Source organism: Ictidomys tridecemlineatus, chromosome 2 (assembly GCF_052094955.1).
Source record: "Ictidomys tridecemlineatus isolate mIctTri1 chromosome 2, mIctTri1.hap1, whole genome shotgun sequence".
In the NCBI taxonomy this organism is placed as follows: Eukaryota; Metazoa; Chordata; class Mammalia; order Rodentia; family Sciuridae; genus Ictidomys; species Ictidomys tridecemlineatus.
The window spans coordinates 173,036,536-173,051,401 of NC_135478.1; the positions used below are offsets into that span (position 1 = coordinate 173,036,536).

Below are 14,866 nucleotides of genomic sequence, written 5' to 3' on the forward strand. Positions count from 1 at the left end.
AAAAACCACTACTTTTCTTCTATGAATTTTAATATTCCAGGCCATAGTCAGTTTTCTGTATTCAAATACAAACAAACATTCATAATATAAAAGCATTTTGGTAAAACAAGAAGTGTTGGGAAGTTAAAAAAAAATTAGTTTTATCCCCCCACATCTAAAGGTTTGAACTAAAGCTTATGCTATAGTAAATACAAAATTTAACACAGAAATGTATATGACTTAAAAAAAAGTCAGTTATAGAATGTTTTATTTTAAACTTCTGTTCAAACTTTCAAATACAACACATGTGGCGAAGAAACAACAGTTAACACACAACATCTGCCACAATTCTATCTTCAAACTGCCTTTTCTATAGTATATGATATGTTACAATTTCTTTCAATTTCTTACATTCATGGTATTCTTAAAGGCAGCGATGTCAATTTTCTACTTTGAAAGAGTTCTATTAATGTTCTAAAATTGCTTAAATGACAGCTTTTTCCTTTTAGTATTCTACTGCTGCCCACATTAGTGACATAATTCAGCATATTATTAATAAGTTGTTGAGAGGTATACTGTACTTAATAAATCAACTCCCAACTCTACATTAAATTGAACTTCAACCTAAAACAAGCATTTTCCTAAATCAGTATACTCAGCTACTTTTCTCAAAAATATTTTCATTCTGAAATAAGTTTTTATTTTTTTTCAGAGATACAATAGTTTCATCTTTGACTCCTAACAGAACTCATGCCGTACTTTTTTTTTTCTCAAAATATATTTGATATATTCTGTGCAAAATGTTAAGTTCTGTTTAGGTATGTACCTTATTTTGAAAAAGTTTTATAAAATATATTTCCTAAAAACAACCTCAACATTAGACAATAGAGGAAGAAGAAACATATCAGACAAAGCCTAATTTTTCACATGAGAAACTAAATATGTTCTTAAAGCTCCAGTAATACATTCCTTGAAAAAACTCAGAATGCACTTTGGTCATTATTAAACATATTAGAACATAGGCAAATAAAACAAAATGCTTTCTGTTGTTTTCTGTAGAAAGAAAACATACTACACAATGAGGCTGAATTGAGGCTGGTTAAAAGGAATGGTAAGAGCAAAGTGATATGACATGGCTCTGTTCTCTACACATTCCTGATTTTAAGATTATAATTTGGGAATTAGAACTGCACCAATCAAATAAATTATTTACAATGAATTATCTCAAATTCCTTAAAACATGGTAAAAACATGAAGATATTCAATATAATACACTTTGCACCAAGAAAATTCTAGATTGTTTCAAATAAATTCTTTGTTTTAGAAACCAGATGATCAATTTAAAAAAAAAAATCACAAAACATTTTACATTTCATGTAATTCCTAAAACACACTTGATTGTACAAATACAACAACTTAAAATCAAGGTCCAATGTAAGATACTATCATATTTGCCCTATTTACCTAACATGCCAACATGATAAGTTCTCATTGGACACTTGGCAAATTATTGAAGGGGGGAACAGTTAACTTTCCAGGTTAAAAGCATCTAAAATAGCCCTTGTTTATAATGGAGGGTGTGGATGTGGATATGGGTGGGTAAGGGGATGCACCAGACTAAGTTTAGAGGATAGAATTTGCAGGCTGAAGCTGTCTTTTCTGAAAATTTGGATATAAGTTTATAACTAGCACTCAAATGAATATTTCATTGGTTCTTACCTTATTCTTAAGTTGTTCATTTAAGTGTGGTATGAATAGCATACACTATAGTGTACCATGGGAGAAAATTATTTCACTTGAGTAAACATAATGTACTTTAGTAATATCAGTAGGCACTTCACTTGTGAGATGAGTATATACCTCACTCAAAAGGATACCACATCATGCCCTAGTACACTATAACATATCCCATATAAAGATACACATTAAAAGTAACAATTTTAAAAAGTGCACATTTTGAGCATGCACAGTTGGAGCTGTGCAAACAGCCCAGTGTTTCAAATAAATACAATTATTACTAATTAATTTTTATCAAAATATTTTACAGTATGGTAACCATTTACAATTATTGCTCCATTAAGAGTTTTATCATCAAAGAGCACTTGTTGACCTGTTATGTAATACCATATATATTAATACTGAAGGGTGCTTAAACTGCAGCTTAATCAGTTTAGATCCTGGCATTGTTCCTAAATATTTCAAGAGAAAACCTGAATGGATCTTGATTTACCCAGTAAAATGCTGTATGTGTCCAATATAATATTCCAAAGTTAAAGGATTTTTCCTTAAGTAAGGCAATTTCATGGCATTGATGGAAAAACAGTGCTTAGCAATGGCTTCTATTTTCATAACATCTTATTTTGTCAATCATTTATGAGCAATTACCAGGATCTCAAGTATCTGGATATCAGTTTTATCACCCTTTCAACAACTAAGAACATAAATGCTTAACAATAAAATATAAAGATTAAAATAAATGTAAAAAAAACAGTGAACAGGTAAAATAAATATAAGAATTGCACAAGATAGTCTGATGTAAACACTTCAATTTCCCAGCGGAGACTCCTGAAGCAGAGTCAGTGACTGCTTTCAAGCAGCTTAGTCAGTACTTGTATTCTGGAAAAGAGGCTACATCTTCTTTTCTCTGAATTGTCATGATTTAATCTTCCACAACTAGAGAAAAAAGTAATAGAATGAATGACATTGGAGTCAGTTTCAGTATGAAAACTTTAAAATTATACCATATACTATTTTTTATCTAAATTTCATTCACAAACAAGTGCAGGTTCTAGTATTTTTAACTCCTCTCTTCTCTTTTCAAGAAAAACTCACCTTAAAAACAAACAAAAGGGTTAAAAACATATTTCTCATTATCTTTTACAGGAAAGTACCAATATATGATCATTCTATACCTTAACAGTTGTGCATATATTGGCAGATATATGCATTGCTATATAGATAAGTAATACATCTTTTGGCCAACAATAGAAATAGGATTATTCCTTCTCTTTATCAGCAAAATTAGATTCAAACTATATGAGGGGAAACAAAAACACTTCCACTTATACCACATAATAGTCCATTATACAATGAATTCTGTTTCATATTAGGAGTTCTATGAATGTCAGAAGCCATGAATATATATCATTCTTCCAAATTAAATGTGAAACTATTTTTATTAATTGTATACAATCTTATCAAAATTACTCCATTGCTGTGCATATGAGATTTCAAAAGAATGACAAGGTAAAAAAAGGCCATAAAAATGCAACAGAGTGCTCAGAGATTCGCACGCACGCCAGCTCTTACCTTTAAATTAAATCCAAGCAAGTCACTGATAACACCAGAAACAGCTGACAGGATGACAACCTGGGTGATATTATAAAGCAGTGGATTCATTGTAAGACCATATAATCTAAAGGGACTGTCCAACTCCTAGTCAAAGAGAAAAAAACATTAGTCTCAAATTCAATAAGAACTATCAGTTTAACTAATTCAGGACAAAATACAGCGAGGATTTAAAAGAACAGTGTTCCAAAAAAGTTACAAATAATGGATATTTTTTGAAAGTATAAACTTACTTAAACTTGAAATAAGTAAATTTTAATAATAGTTTTAAATTTCTTTTAAGAGAAAGTAACTTCCTTTAAAATAACTATATATAAACTAAATTTGTAACCCCAATTGGTTACTAGACTGCTGTAGTAACTATAAGGAGGGTAGAGAAATGTTTTGGTATAAGAGCTGGAATAGAAACCAAAATAGAACAATATCTTTTTGCAGAAGAATTAGAAAGGTAGCCAAACTTTCAGACAATATCAACACATATGTCGAAATGCCTCTTTTAATCAATTTATTTTCAAATACACTGATTACCTGATTGGTTGGCTCAAAAATTTAAAGTTCTACTTATGCTAGATCCTGTACAGGTCTCTGCAAAGTTAAAAAACAATTCCTTAAGGAACTTACAGTTTAGTAAGCATGCAAATAATTTGAATGACAGTTCTACAACAAAGAAATGTATGAAAAGCAGGAGCCAGGGGAAGGTGGTTCTCAAACTTAGAGGGTGAAAGAAATTAGATATTTCAGACCACATATAGCAAGATGGTACATTTGAATTGCTACAGGTTGCTCAGCATTGTTGGAGCCTGAATACAAGAAAGTACTTTAAACTTGTAAGACTAGTAACTTAAGTAAGGATCCTTCTTTTATGGAGATTGTATAGATAGACTGAACTAAAGGAATTTAAGCATGTTAGAAAGATCACTGTGTCAGCCATGTGCAAGATCAGTTAAAGAGCAGCAATACCAGGAGCAGGAATTCCTTTAAGGAGTTCTGTGTATTAAAAACTCAAGAGAGCAACAAGGGTCTTACATAGGGGAACACTGACAGGAAGAGGGAATGAATAAGATGATTATCTGAAAAGCTGAACTGATGGACCTTTGATTTCTTGGCTGTGAAACATGAGGCAGAATGTCTAATCTATATTAGGGTCCAGGTTTTAGACTAGGAGACTGTGTGTGATTAAAAAGAATCAAGAGAACTGGAGGAAGTGGTGCATGCCTGTAATCCCAGAGGCTCAGAAGCTGAGGCAGGAGGATTGCAAGTTCAAAACCAGTCTGAGGAGATAAGCAAAAAATTCAGCGAGACCTTGTCTCTAAATAAAATAGGGCTGGGGATGTGGCTCAGTGGTTGAGTGCCCCTGATTTCAATCCCTGGTATCCCCCCAAAAAAATAAGGATCAGAAGTTGTGCTGTATTATAGGTATTTTTTAAAATTTTCTCTGCTCTGAAATTATAGCTGTTCATTAAGTCTCACCTTTGTAGCTTCCTTTGGTCCAATACAAGTCCTACATTCTGAAGATACCCAATATTCATGTATCAAGCAAACAAAAAACTATCAATTCTAATTATGGAGCTTTTTCCCATAGAGCATTTTGGCAAAAAACAGAATTTGCTTATCTTGTTTATTATTTAAATGTCAACATCTTCTTTAGGATTCTTAAAGGAATTTGAAAAAGAAAGCAATTTGTAATTTGTAATTACTTGTTCTCTTAGCCCCTCATCCACCTCTTCTGAACTCATACAATTTTGAGTATATGGTAAGGTGTACATTCCATATCCAATTAATTGTTTTTAGCTTACAGAATTAACCATACCATTGATACACAATAAATTTCAAACCAATCTTTGAACACTTACAAGTAATGCTGATGTATATTCATTATAGTGACTACTATTACTTTTGAACTCAAACCAAGCAAAAGACCGTTCTGAGAAATATAAAGTAAAAAAATTCCCAAGTTAATATCAAATCTTCTTTTTTTGAAATCTATTTTCTAGTGATGAGGAGGCATAAATTTCCAAAGATGTCACCTATACAATACTCTAAACATCGGTAAATTTTAATATATAATTTCCAGAGAATTTATTTTGATTATTTGAGCAATGGGAAGTAAAATAAAAATTGCATGCCTGTGCTCAAATATAATTTGGAAATAGTTTGAATAATCATGAAAACCAAATACAAGTTAAGATCTACAGAGACTAAGATAAAATATCTGAACACTATGTTCTATATTATATCCATTTTAAATTGTTCTTACCTTTAGTAGTTTAGTAGCCAGTTTTAAAACATTATTCACTAGTGTCAGTTCCTCCTTTTTATTAGGTTTTTTCTCCATTTTCAAGTAGAGGTTTATCTTTTATAAAAAAGAATAAACAAAAATATTTAAAATTATAACCAATACACTCTTTGTCTTAGTTTGCCAGGAATTGAACCTATGGCATCACACAGGCTAGGCAAGTGCTCTGCCACTGAGCTATATCCTCAGCCCCCAAGTATACATTTTTAAAAGGACTTGAAAGATATTCACCAAAATATTATAGTGGTTCTTTGAATATTGAGATTATATGTGATTTTAATATTTTTCTTAAGACTTTACTACACAGTCTCCTATAATAAATATTTAAGAATATAGAAAAAATAACATTTAAATGTTTCTAGTGTAATTAAAAGTCAAAAAGAAAAGAAAATTGGATGGTAGATAGCATTATTAAAAAGATAAGACACTTATTCCCTGAGTCAAATCAACTTAAAAAATAAATAATGAAATTTTTTTTGCTGAGGCCAGCTTTAAACTCATGATCCTCCTGCCTCAGTCTCCTGAGTCGCTGGCATTACAGGTGTGCACCACCACACCCAGCTAAATAATAATGAATTTTTAAAAAATAAAATTATATTTCTCTAATAAGCTGTTAAAAAGAATAAATAATAACTAAACTAAATCAATTGGTTTGTAATTTCTTATTTTGAAAATAATTAAGAATTATTTGTGTATTTTTATTAGCCACTTTGTAATAGGCAATTTTAGGGTATCTGCCCTGTCCACATTTCCCTTCTTTGAAAACGCTAACTACAAACCTGTGGAGGAAACATCATATGACAGCTGTACTTATCCACTTGATCCCACCTTCCCATCCCCAATATGGCAACCACAACCCCAATCAAAGCTAGTCAATGCACTGCGTTAGTGATAATACAGTATCTGCCAAATATTTTAAGTACATGAATTGAAAAGTTAGTAAAGTTCAGGGCCAAACTCATATTGAGACAAACTCAAGACCATGTGTAAACCAAATTTACACAGTGGCAAATCTATAGACAAGTCATGGGTCAGAAGAAACAAAGAATAGCAGAAATGAGAAACCATTCACCTCAAAGTTAAGGAGGAGATGGCTGACTACGTCCAATTCTATGAAACCCAAGTATACTTTCTTAGAGTTCTTTGTTGGTTACTCTCCCTGTTCTCTTTAATTTAGCTCATTTGAGAGGGTTATTGATTCTTTAAAATCAAAGTATTCCTAAGGAAAATATTCAAACAAGCTCATTGGTAATATGTTTTTTATATAATTCTTATGAAATGGCGAGAGGAAAATATTCAACAAAATCATACAAAATAAAATTAATCAATAAAATTATGCTTTAATCTTTATATTGAACAAAAATGCATATTTATTCCAGAGGGACTCTACAAAGCAAATATATATAAATAATGCTTTAAAATCCATCATTTTCATAAAAAGTAATTCCTTCTTGACAAGTAAAAATGGGACATAAGAAAAGATTAGATTTGAAATCTGAATCAAGGCAGAAATATTAAAGAAAAATTTTGCCCTTATCAAATTTTAAGTTTGCTTTACAAAGATCTTCAACAAGTATATTCCTGAAAAACAAGAAATAAATGAAAATATTTTAACATATTATATGTAGATTATAGAGATTAATTTGTAGCATAACAAACTCACCTGTTCAGTAAGTAATATTGAGGTATTGCTATATTTTTTACTTGTTTCTGATCCAAGAGTAACAAATCTTAAGAGAAAAAGTGTTAATGAGATGCACCAGATTACAAGTTCCCAATTGTAGTGACAATCAAGGAAGATCTCATGCACGTGAAGCAGCTAAAAGGGTATGGAAAAAGGCAATATGAAGCAGCAATATTATTCAAACCATTTCATTTTAAAAGAAAAATTAAACTTTATACAGTTTAATCATAAATGCAGTACAAAATTTTCAAAATATGTCTATTAATTATGAGATCTTTTAAGTACTCAAAAGTATAAATAATAATGTAATATATAGCCCTAGGTCCTCTACCCAAGTTTTGCCAAATTTTAATATTTTGTAATGTTTCAGATTTTTGAAAAATAAAACATTACAGATTTAACTGACACCTCTTTAAACTTGTCCTTGACTCTGATTTCTAACTGCTCCCTGAGGTAATAAATTTTGTGTTTATCTTTTCCATTGAGGTTTTTAATAGTTTAGCTACATAAATATGCTGAAACTATGTTATGTATATCTTAAATTTTATATAAATGTCATCACATATTCCCATCATGTTTTCATGTGTGTCTTTATTTTACTGACTCTTTTTTTCCAAGACTTACCATGCTGATATCTTAGCTCTAAATTTGTTCATCCTAACTCATATAAAACATTGCAGTAAGAGAATCAACCACAATTTCTTGGCCTATTCTTGTCACTTAACAATTACAGTTTTCCCTATTATAATCAATGCAGTAATAAACATTCTTGTGTTCCTTTGTCCACGTATGCAAGGCTTCTTCTAGGAATTAATATCTACTTGTTCGAAGGTCACATCTTCAATTTTATCAGATACTGCAATTAGTCTTTAAAACAGTTGTACCAATTTATATTAGCCATGTATCAAATTTTATGTGCCCTCATTTTTGTCTACACTTTCTTACATAACTTTTAATAAGTTTTTATCATATTTCTCCATAGGGTATTACTTATCTTGTGTTAAGATCTGTTCTAGGGAACCTACTATTTTTTCCTTGTTGCTACTGAAAATGACATATTTAGTTTTTGTACATGGCAGGTTCCAACAAATGATGGTTCACTGGCAAAATCTAGCTTCAGGACTTTTTCTGCTTGTCTTTGAGGTATGAATAACTTTTACTTTTTTTTCCATTAAGAATCGAGAAGAGGAATAAGAAGGGGAAACAGGAATATTTCAGGGACTCTGTGTGTCAGGCAAAAGTCTAAAATATTTACTATATGGCCCATTATAGAAGGTTATAGGTTTGCTGGGAAATTCTGATTAATTTCACTTATTGACTTAGACATAAAATTCCTTAACTAATGTGACAGAGATAAAACCAGAAATTTTATAACAATATGCCATGATCAAGATAATTCATATTCTCAACCATGGAATTTTCTCAACCATGTATCAAATTCAGTTTTGCTCATTTTTGTCTACACTGGTTACTATCCAACTTCTTAACATCTGCTGATCCTTAGGAAGGATGAATGTTTCAGATATTTACTGGTTACCGGTCACTTTTGTTTCCACAAATTTAGAAACAAAATTGACTTCTATGTTGATGTTATATATCTGTTGATCTTGATCATCTAAAAAATATACCATGTTTTATTTGGTGGGGGGCAGATACCAGGGATTAAACTCAGGGGCTCTTGTCCACTGAGCTACATCCCCAGCCCAATTTTGTATTTTGTTTAGAGACACGGTCTCACTGAGTTGCTTAGTGCCTTGCTTTTGCTGAGGCTGGCTTTGAACTCATGATCCTCCTGCCTCAGCCTCCTGAGCCCCTACGATTACAGATGTGCACCACCACGCCTGGCTATATCATGTTTTTAATCCATATCCATAAAGCTATATCCATAAATCCGTATCTATAAAGCCATCTGGATAGCCTATAGAGAAGTTCATAAAGTCTATGATTTTGTTTCTTCCAAAGTTCATATCATTTACCTCTCCCACCTTTGTTGGTTAGTATCCTCTATCAAAATGTTGACTAGAGAGGGTAACTTTGTCTTAATTTAAAGTACATAACCCTAAGGTAATATTATTCATTATGTACAATGGTTGGTTCAAATTTTGAAAGATAAAAAGTTCATCAGATTAAGGACAGTACTTCCTAACACTTGTACTATAAATCTTCATTGAAAATTTACAAATTGTTTTCTTCATTTGTTTAGATCGTGGAATGTTTTTGGCTCCTTTCATCAAGTAAAGGATTTGAATTATTGGATTTTCTAAAGTTGAATATCTCTGCATTTCGGGGATGAATTATCTTGGTCACGTCATATTGTTTTTAATTTCTGGTTTTATCTCTGTAATACTGTTAAAGAATTTTATATCTAAGTCAATAAGTAAAATTAATAAAACTTCCCCATTGTCATACTGCTCTCTGGTATTGGTATTATAAAAAAAAAAAAACAACTACTAAGAAACATTTCCTTTTTCTATTCTCCAGATCTTTTGTGTAAAATTAGGATCATATGTTTCAATGTATGATTAGATTCACTTGTAAAATCACATGGGTCAGGGCTGGGGCTGTAGCTCAGTGGCAGAGCACTTGCCTAGCACTTGTCAGGAACTGGGTTTGATCTTTAGCAGCATGCAAAAATAAACAAATAAAATAAAGGCATATTGTCCATCTACTACCACCACAAAAAAAAATTAAAAATTAAACATCTGAGTCAGAAGTAGTTTTGTTAATGGTTTTTTTTTTTTTTTTTTTTTTTGTGGAACTGGGCATTTAATCCAGTGGCACTCTATCACTGAGCTACATCCTCAACTCTTTTTATTTTTATTAAAAATAATAATTGCCCAGACTGGCCTCAAACTTGCAATCTTCCTGCCCTAGTCACCCAAGTTTTGGGGATTACAATGGTATACCAGGATCCCAGCTTGTTAATGGCATATTTTTAAACTACTAAATAAATACTGCCTATCATTTTATATCCTCAGCTTTTAAATTACTTGTTGAGTCAGTTTTAATAAAGTATGTATTTCTACAAAATTGTTCACTCATGCTTTCAATTTTAATGGCATAAGACAATTTGTATTATTTGAAATTTTCAATTGTGCCAGTAAGTTAATTTAATACTATGCTTTTTCTTTGGAAAATTTATAAGTCTGTTTTAAACTACCTAAACGAGTAGGGCATGGTGGTGCATACCTGTAATCCCAGTGACTTAGGAGGCCAAAGCAGGAAGATCAAAAGTTGGAGGCCAGTTTCAGCAACTGAGCAAGAGCCTCAGCAATTGAGCAAGACACTGTCTCAAAATAAGAAATAAAGGTTGGGACTGTAGCCCAGTGTAAAGCACTCCTGGATTCAATCCCCAGTACCATAAAAATAAAATGTCCAAGTATACGAGTTTCACTGTTGCTATCATTGTTTTCTAATTTGAGTGTATTATAGCTAGATCATGTGATCTATATGGCATCATTCTTGGTTATTAGTTAAAAATTATTTTGTGGCCAAATACATGGGAAAGTTTTTATAAAGTGTTCATGTGCCTGAAAAAAAAAATCTCATTAATTCAGAAAAATTCAGGTACAATAGTACACGTCCATAATCCTAGTGATTCAAGGTCTGAAGCAGGAGAATCACAAGTCTGAGGCTAGCTTCAGAACTTAGTGAGATCCTGTCACAAAATAAAAAATTAACAAAGGGCTTGGGATGTAGCTCAGTGTTAAAGAACCTGTGTGTTTGATCCCTAGTAACACACATACACACACATAGAAGAGAAAAACTCATAACCGTTATCTCTAAATATTCCACTTTCTGCTATTCTTTCCTCCTAGAATTCCTATTAGACATGTGTTGGATTTCCCACCTATGTCTCAATGTTGTTTTCACATTTTCTATCTCTTTGTCTTTGTCCTAGATTTGAGGTCATTTCTTTTTCTCTCTGTTCACTAAATGTATCTTTTGATGTTTTTATGTTATTAATTCTGTTCATTGTGTTTCTAACATCAATGACAGTATTTTTCATTTTTCTTAAGTATTATTTGGTTCTTTTTCAAATCTATCTCTGTTCTTTTCTCACAGTGTTATCAAACTTTTTAACGATTTTTGACAAAATTACTGTTTCTGATCAATCTATTAACTGAAACAGTTGGGGATCTAATTCTGCTATTGATATGCTGACTCATGTTGGATTTTTTTCTTCAAGAGGCTTTATCTGTGGAAATCCTGCAATGTCTAGGCTGAAGTCACATCCCCCAGAACAGTCTTGGTTCTGTTTCTGCTAGACATCAAGGAGCCTAGGGCCACTTTTTATATTAACTTCTTGACATAGGAATTATAAGATAAGATATATAGTGCCAACCTGAACCCTAAATCTGTAATAAAGCAGACCTACAATTATATATATATATATATATATATATTTTAAATATTTATTTTTTAGTTGTACACAATATCTTTATTTTGTTTATTTTTATGTGGTGCTGAGAATCGAACCCAGGGCCTTGCACATACAGACGAGCACTCTACCACTGAGTCACAGCCCCAGTCCAAATTATATATTTTTAAGAGAAACATTTCCCCCTCCTTGTCATACAGAGTCATACAAAGCTTCCTTGTTGTCCTGTGTGGTGGGCAGACTATTTTTCTTATCTACTTTCTCACTGAAGCTGGAGGCTTTTGAAGGTTCTGACTTCAAAGATATTCATACCAAACATATTCTGGTATGAATATGTTTAAAGTAGTACGCTAGACAAGCCCTCATTTCTATCCTCATGTGCGCATAAAATTTCAAGTTTATAGGGTACTAAGATTGACAATGCACCTCACTTTCTTCACCTGCCATAGGATTAATGCATATACATAACTGCTCTGCTTTTCAGTTTTACCTTCATTTTTAATCTTTTATCATCTTGTGTGTTTGGATATGTACATTAAAAAGCTCAAATAGCAGGCTGGGGTTGTAGCTCAGTGGTAGAGCACTTACATAGCACATGTGAGGCACTGGGTTCAATCCTCAGCACCACAGAAAAATAATGAAATAAAATAAAGGTATTGTGTCCATAAATTTTTTTTAAAAAGCTCAAATATAAAAACCAACATATGTACATGTGTGTTTATCTGTCTACTGATCACAACACAGAGATAAATAAAATACATTTACTCATTCCACTGGAAAAAAAATTGCAAAAAGTCAGTTTCGAAACTTACTGTTTAGACTTACTTACATTATTACTTTATTATTAGAAAGCCTTCTGAAATAATGTTTAGTATCTGATATTTAATTTCTACCTAGAACAAGTCAACTCACCTGAGCACAACAGATAAATACAACTGAGATAGTCAACAAGAAAGCAGATGAAACTATTACATCAACTGATCTCTGAGGACCTCGACGCTAGGGAGGAAAAAAAAACACTTTTAAATATATTTACTAATTAGCAGCTAATTTCCATTCTTTCAATAAATGTGTTGATCCATCACTGCAGATTGGTCATAGTTTATAATGCTGAAAATATACCTAAGTTTTCAGATAAATTTTAATTACAAAGTGTTAAAATTTCCTGCCAATTTGCAATATACTAAAAATACTATCCACACAGCATAGAATTGTTTGCATACCTTTCAAATATTTTTGTCAAACACAATAATCATTTATTCAACAACTGTTTCTTGAGTGTCTGTTCAAAGTGAGGCACTGTATTATGCATAATAAATATAGCCAAGAACAAAACAGGCATGGTCTCTACTGTCACAGGAACTACTAGGGGCGTGTAACATCAACTTGTAATTACAAATATATACGTAAGCTGTGATAAAGTGCTAGGAAGGAAAAGTAAAGATGGGTTGCTTTAAGATAACACTCAGGGAGACTTAGTTTAGATTTGGGGGCTATGAATATGGACGTGGGACCATCTCCCCGAGGAAGTGATAGTTTTACACCAAACTAAGGTGCAGGGGAAGGATGACAGATATCAGCGCTCTAGGCAAGAAAGAAGAATATGTGCAAGTGCATAAAGCAGGAAGGATCATAGTGTATTTAAAGAACTGAAGCAGTCTAGAAAGCTAGGGAAGTTATTTCAAAATGAGACAAAAGAGGTGACAAAGTAGGGCCTATGTCATAAATAGCATCATAAGCCATATTAAGATTTTGATTTTCATCCTAAAATCAATGGAGATCTTCCAAAAAGTTTTAAAAATTCTATGATTATATGAATTAAAGATTTCTTTTGACAGGTTGAAGAAAGCACTGGAGGGAGTATATATGAAGTCTCAGAGGCCAGTTAAGAGACAAATGCAGTAGCAGAAATTGAATGATGATTTCATTTAGGGTGGCAGAAATGAAAACAAAGAGGAAAAAAAATAATAAGATATATACCAGAAGTAGAAAGGATAGGAATTGGTAATATTGAATACTGGAAATCAAGAGAGGAAAGCTAGTGTCAAGGATAATTTCTAGGGCTGGGCTTACATGATTTCCTCATAGAAACATAAGCTCCTAAGGGCAAGGACTTTGATCTAAACAATAGTAAATGGCACATGGTTAACATTTAAATAAACATTACTATTACCATATAAAATCATCCAAGTACCAAAAATAAATGTAATACCTACTTAGGATTGCTAATGATGGGAAATTTTGAAAGAATTCTAAGTCAAGCAACAGAGATCATATCTATCCTCTCCATACATCCTTCACAGTAAGAAAAAAAAATTGATTCCAATTTTTAGCATTTACCAATGAAGACTAACAAACTAAACAGAAAAACAATTTTTAAAAAATACATAAAAGCAAGTAGTGCAAACTTTTTTTTTCTTTCTTTCTTTTTTTTTTTACTTCTTTCATTGTTACTTCAAAATAAAAAGCATTAAAGATCTAGGTATGTCAGAGTTTACTTGTTTTTGAGTCAATTTTAGTAACAGTGTTATTAAACATCCTTTAATTTGCATGATTATTCAAAATATAATAAGATTCATTACTATTTAGTACAATAACCAAAAAAAAAAACAGAAAAAAACTATTGTTTCTAAGACTAACTCAGATGTTTTCTTTTTCCTCTAGAATTTTCATATCTTAATTCCATAAATGAGAGAATTACTTGAAAGATTAAAGAAGAGAACAGCATGAAACAAATGACTTAGAACCACAAGCTAATATTTTAAAACATTAATAGGTCACATCAATAAGGAGACTCATTGGTTATGCATTTTTCAAGATTCTTTTTTAAGTGGTGGGCTCCCTCTGCTGGTTGTGATTATCATTCTAGGTGGAAACATCCTTAATTCAGTACTTTAATGAGGAATTGGAAGCTATACATCAATAGACACATACATATTGACAAAGAAATTGGAATTATTAGAGGAAACCAGCATGTAATAGTATTTTTATCACTATTATTTATTTCTACCTTAAGATAGGAACGGAGAGAGAGCCACATTTTTATATTCTGTACTTTTTTCAGCCGGAAATGAGGAACCTCAGATTTTCGTGCCCTCCTTGCAGATGTTAAATGTCCAAAGAGTTTTGCAAAAAGCAATCGCTAAGAAAAATAATTAAGATGAGGATTAATTTTCAA

General features: G+C 31.8%; 1 protein-coding gene across 9 annotated transcripts in view; it reads right to left on the reverse strand.

Annotated features, from left to right (window-relative positions):
* Positions 1 to 230: 230 nt before the first annotated feature.
* Positions 231 to 14,866, reverse strand: part of Phtf2 (putative homeodomain transcription factor 2) — a 142,966-nt gene continuing 128,330 nt past the window's right edge. For 5 of the 9 annotated variants that reach the window (XM_040291687.2, XM_040291688.2, XM_013356060.4 and 2 more), the window contains 6 exons: positions 14,699 to 14,830; positions 12,601 to 12,687; positions 7,287 to 7,442; positions 5,585 to 5,680; positions 3,289 to 3,414; positions 231 to 2,652 (listed from right to left, as the gene is read on the reverse strand). In XM_040291687.2, the coding sequence (XP_040147621.2) occupies positions 2,632 to 2,652; positions 3,289 to 3,414; positions 5,585 to 5,680; positions 7,287 to 7,442; positions 12,601 to 12,687; positions 14,699 to 14,830 (618 nt within the window). In that variant the 3' untranslated portion in view covers positions 231 to 2,631. Of the gene's footprint in view, positions 2,653 to 3,288; positions 3,415 to 3,753; positions 4,980 to 5,584; positions 5,681 to 7,286; positions 7,443 to 9,737; positions 10,594 to 12,600; positions 12,688 to 14,698; positions 14,831 to 14,866 lie in introns of those variants that run through there. The other 4 variants (XR_013435152.1, XM_078040168.1, XR_013435153.1 and 1 more) reach the window with 4 other exon arrangements.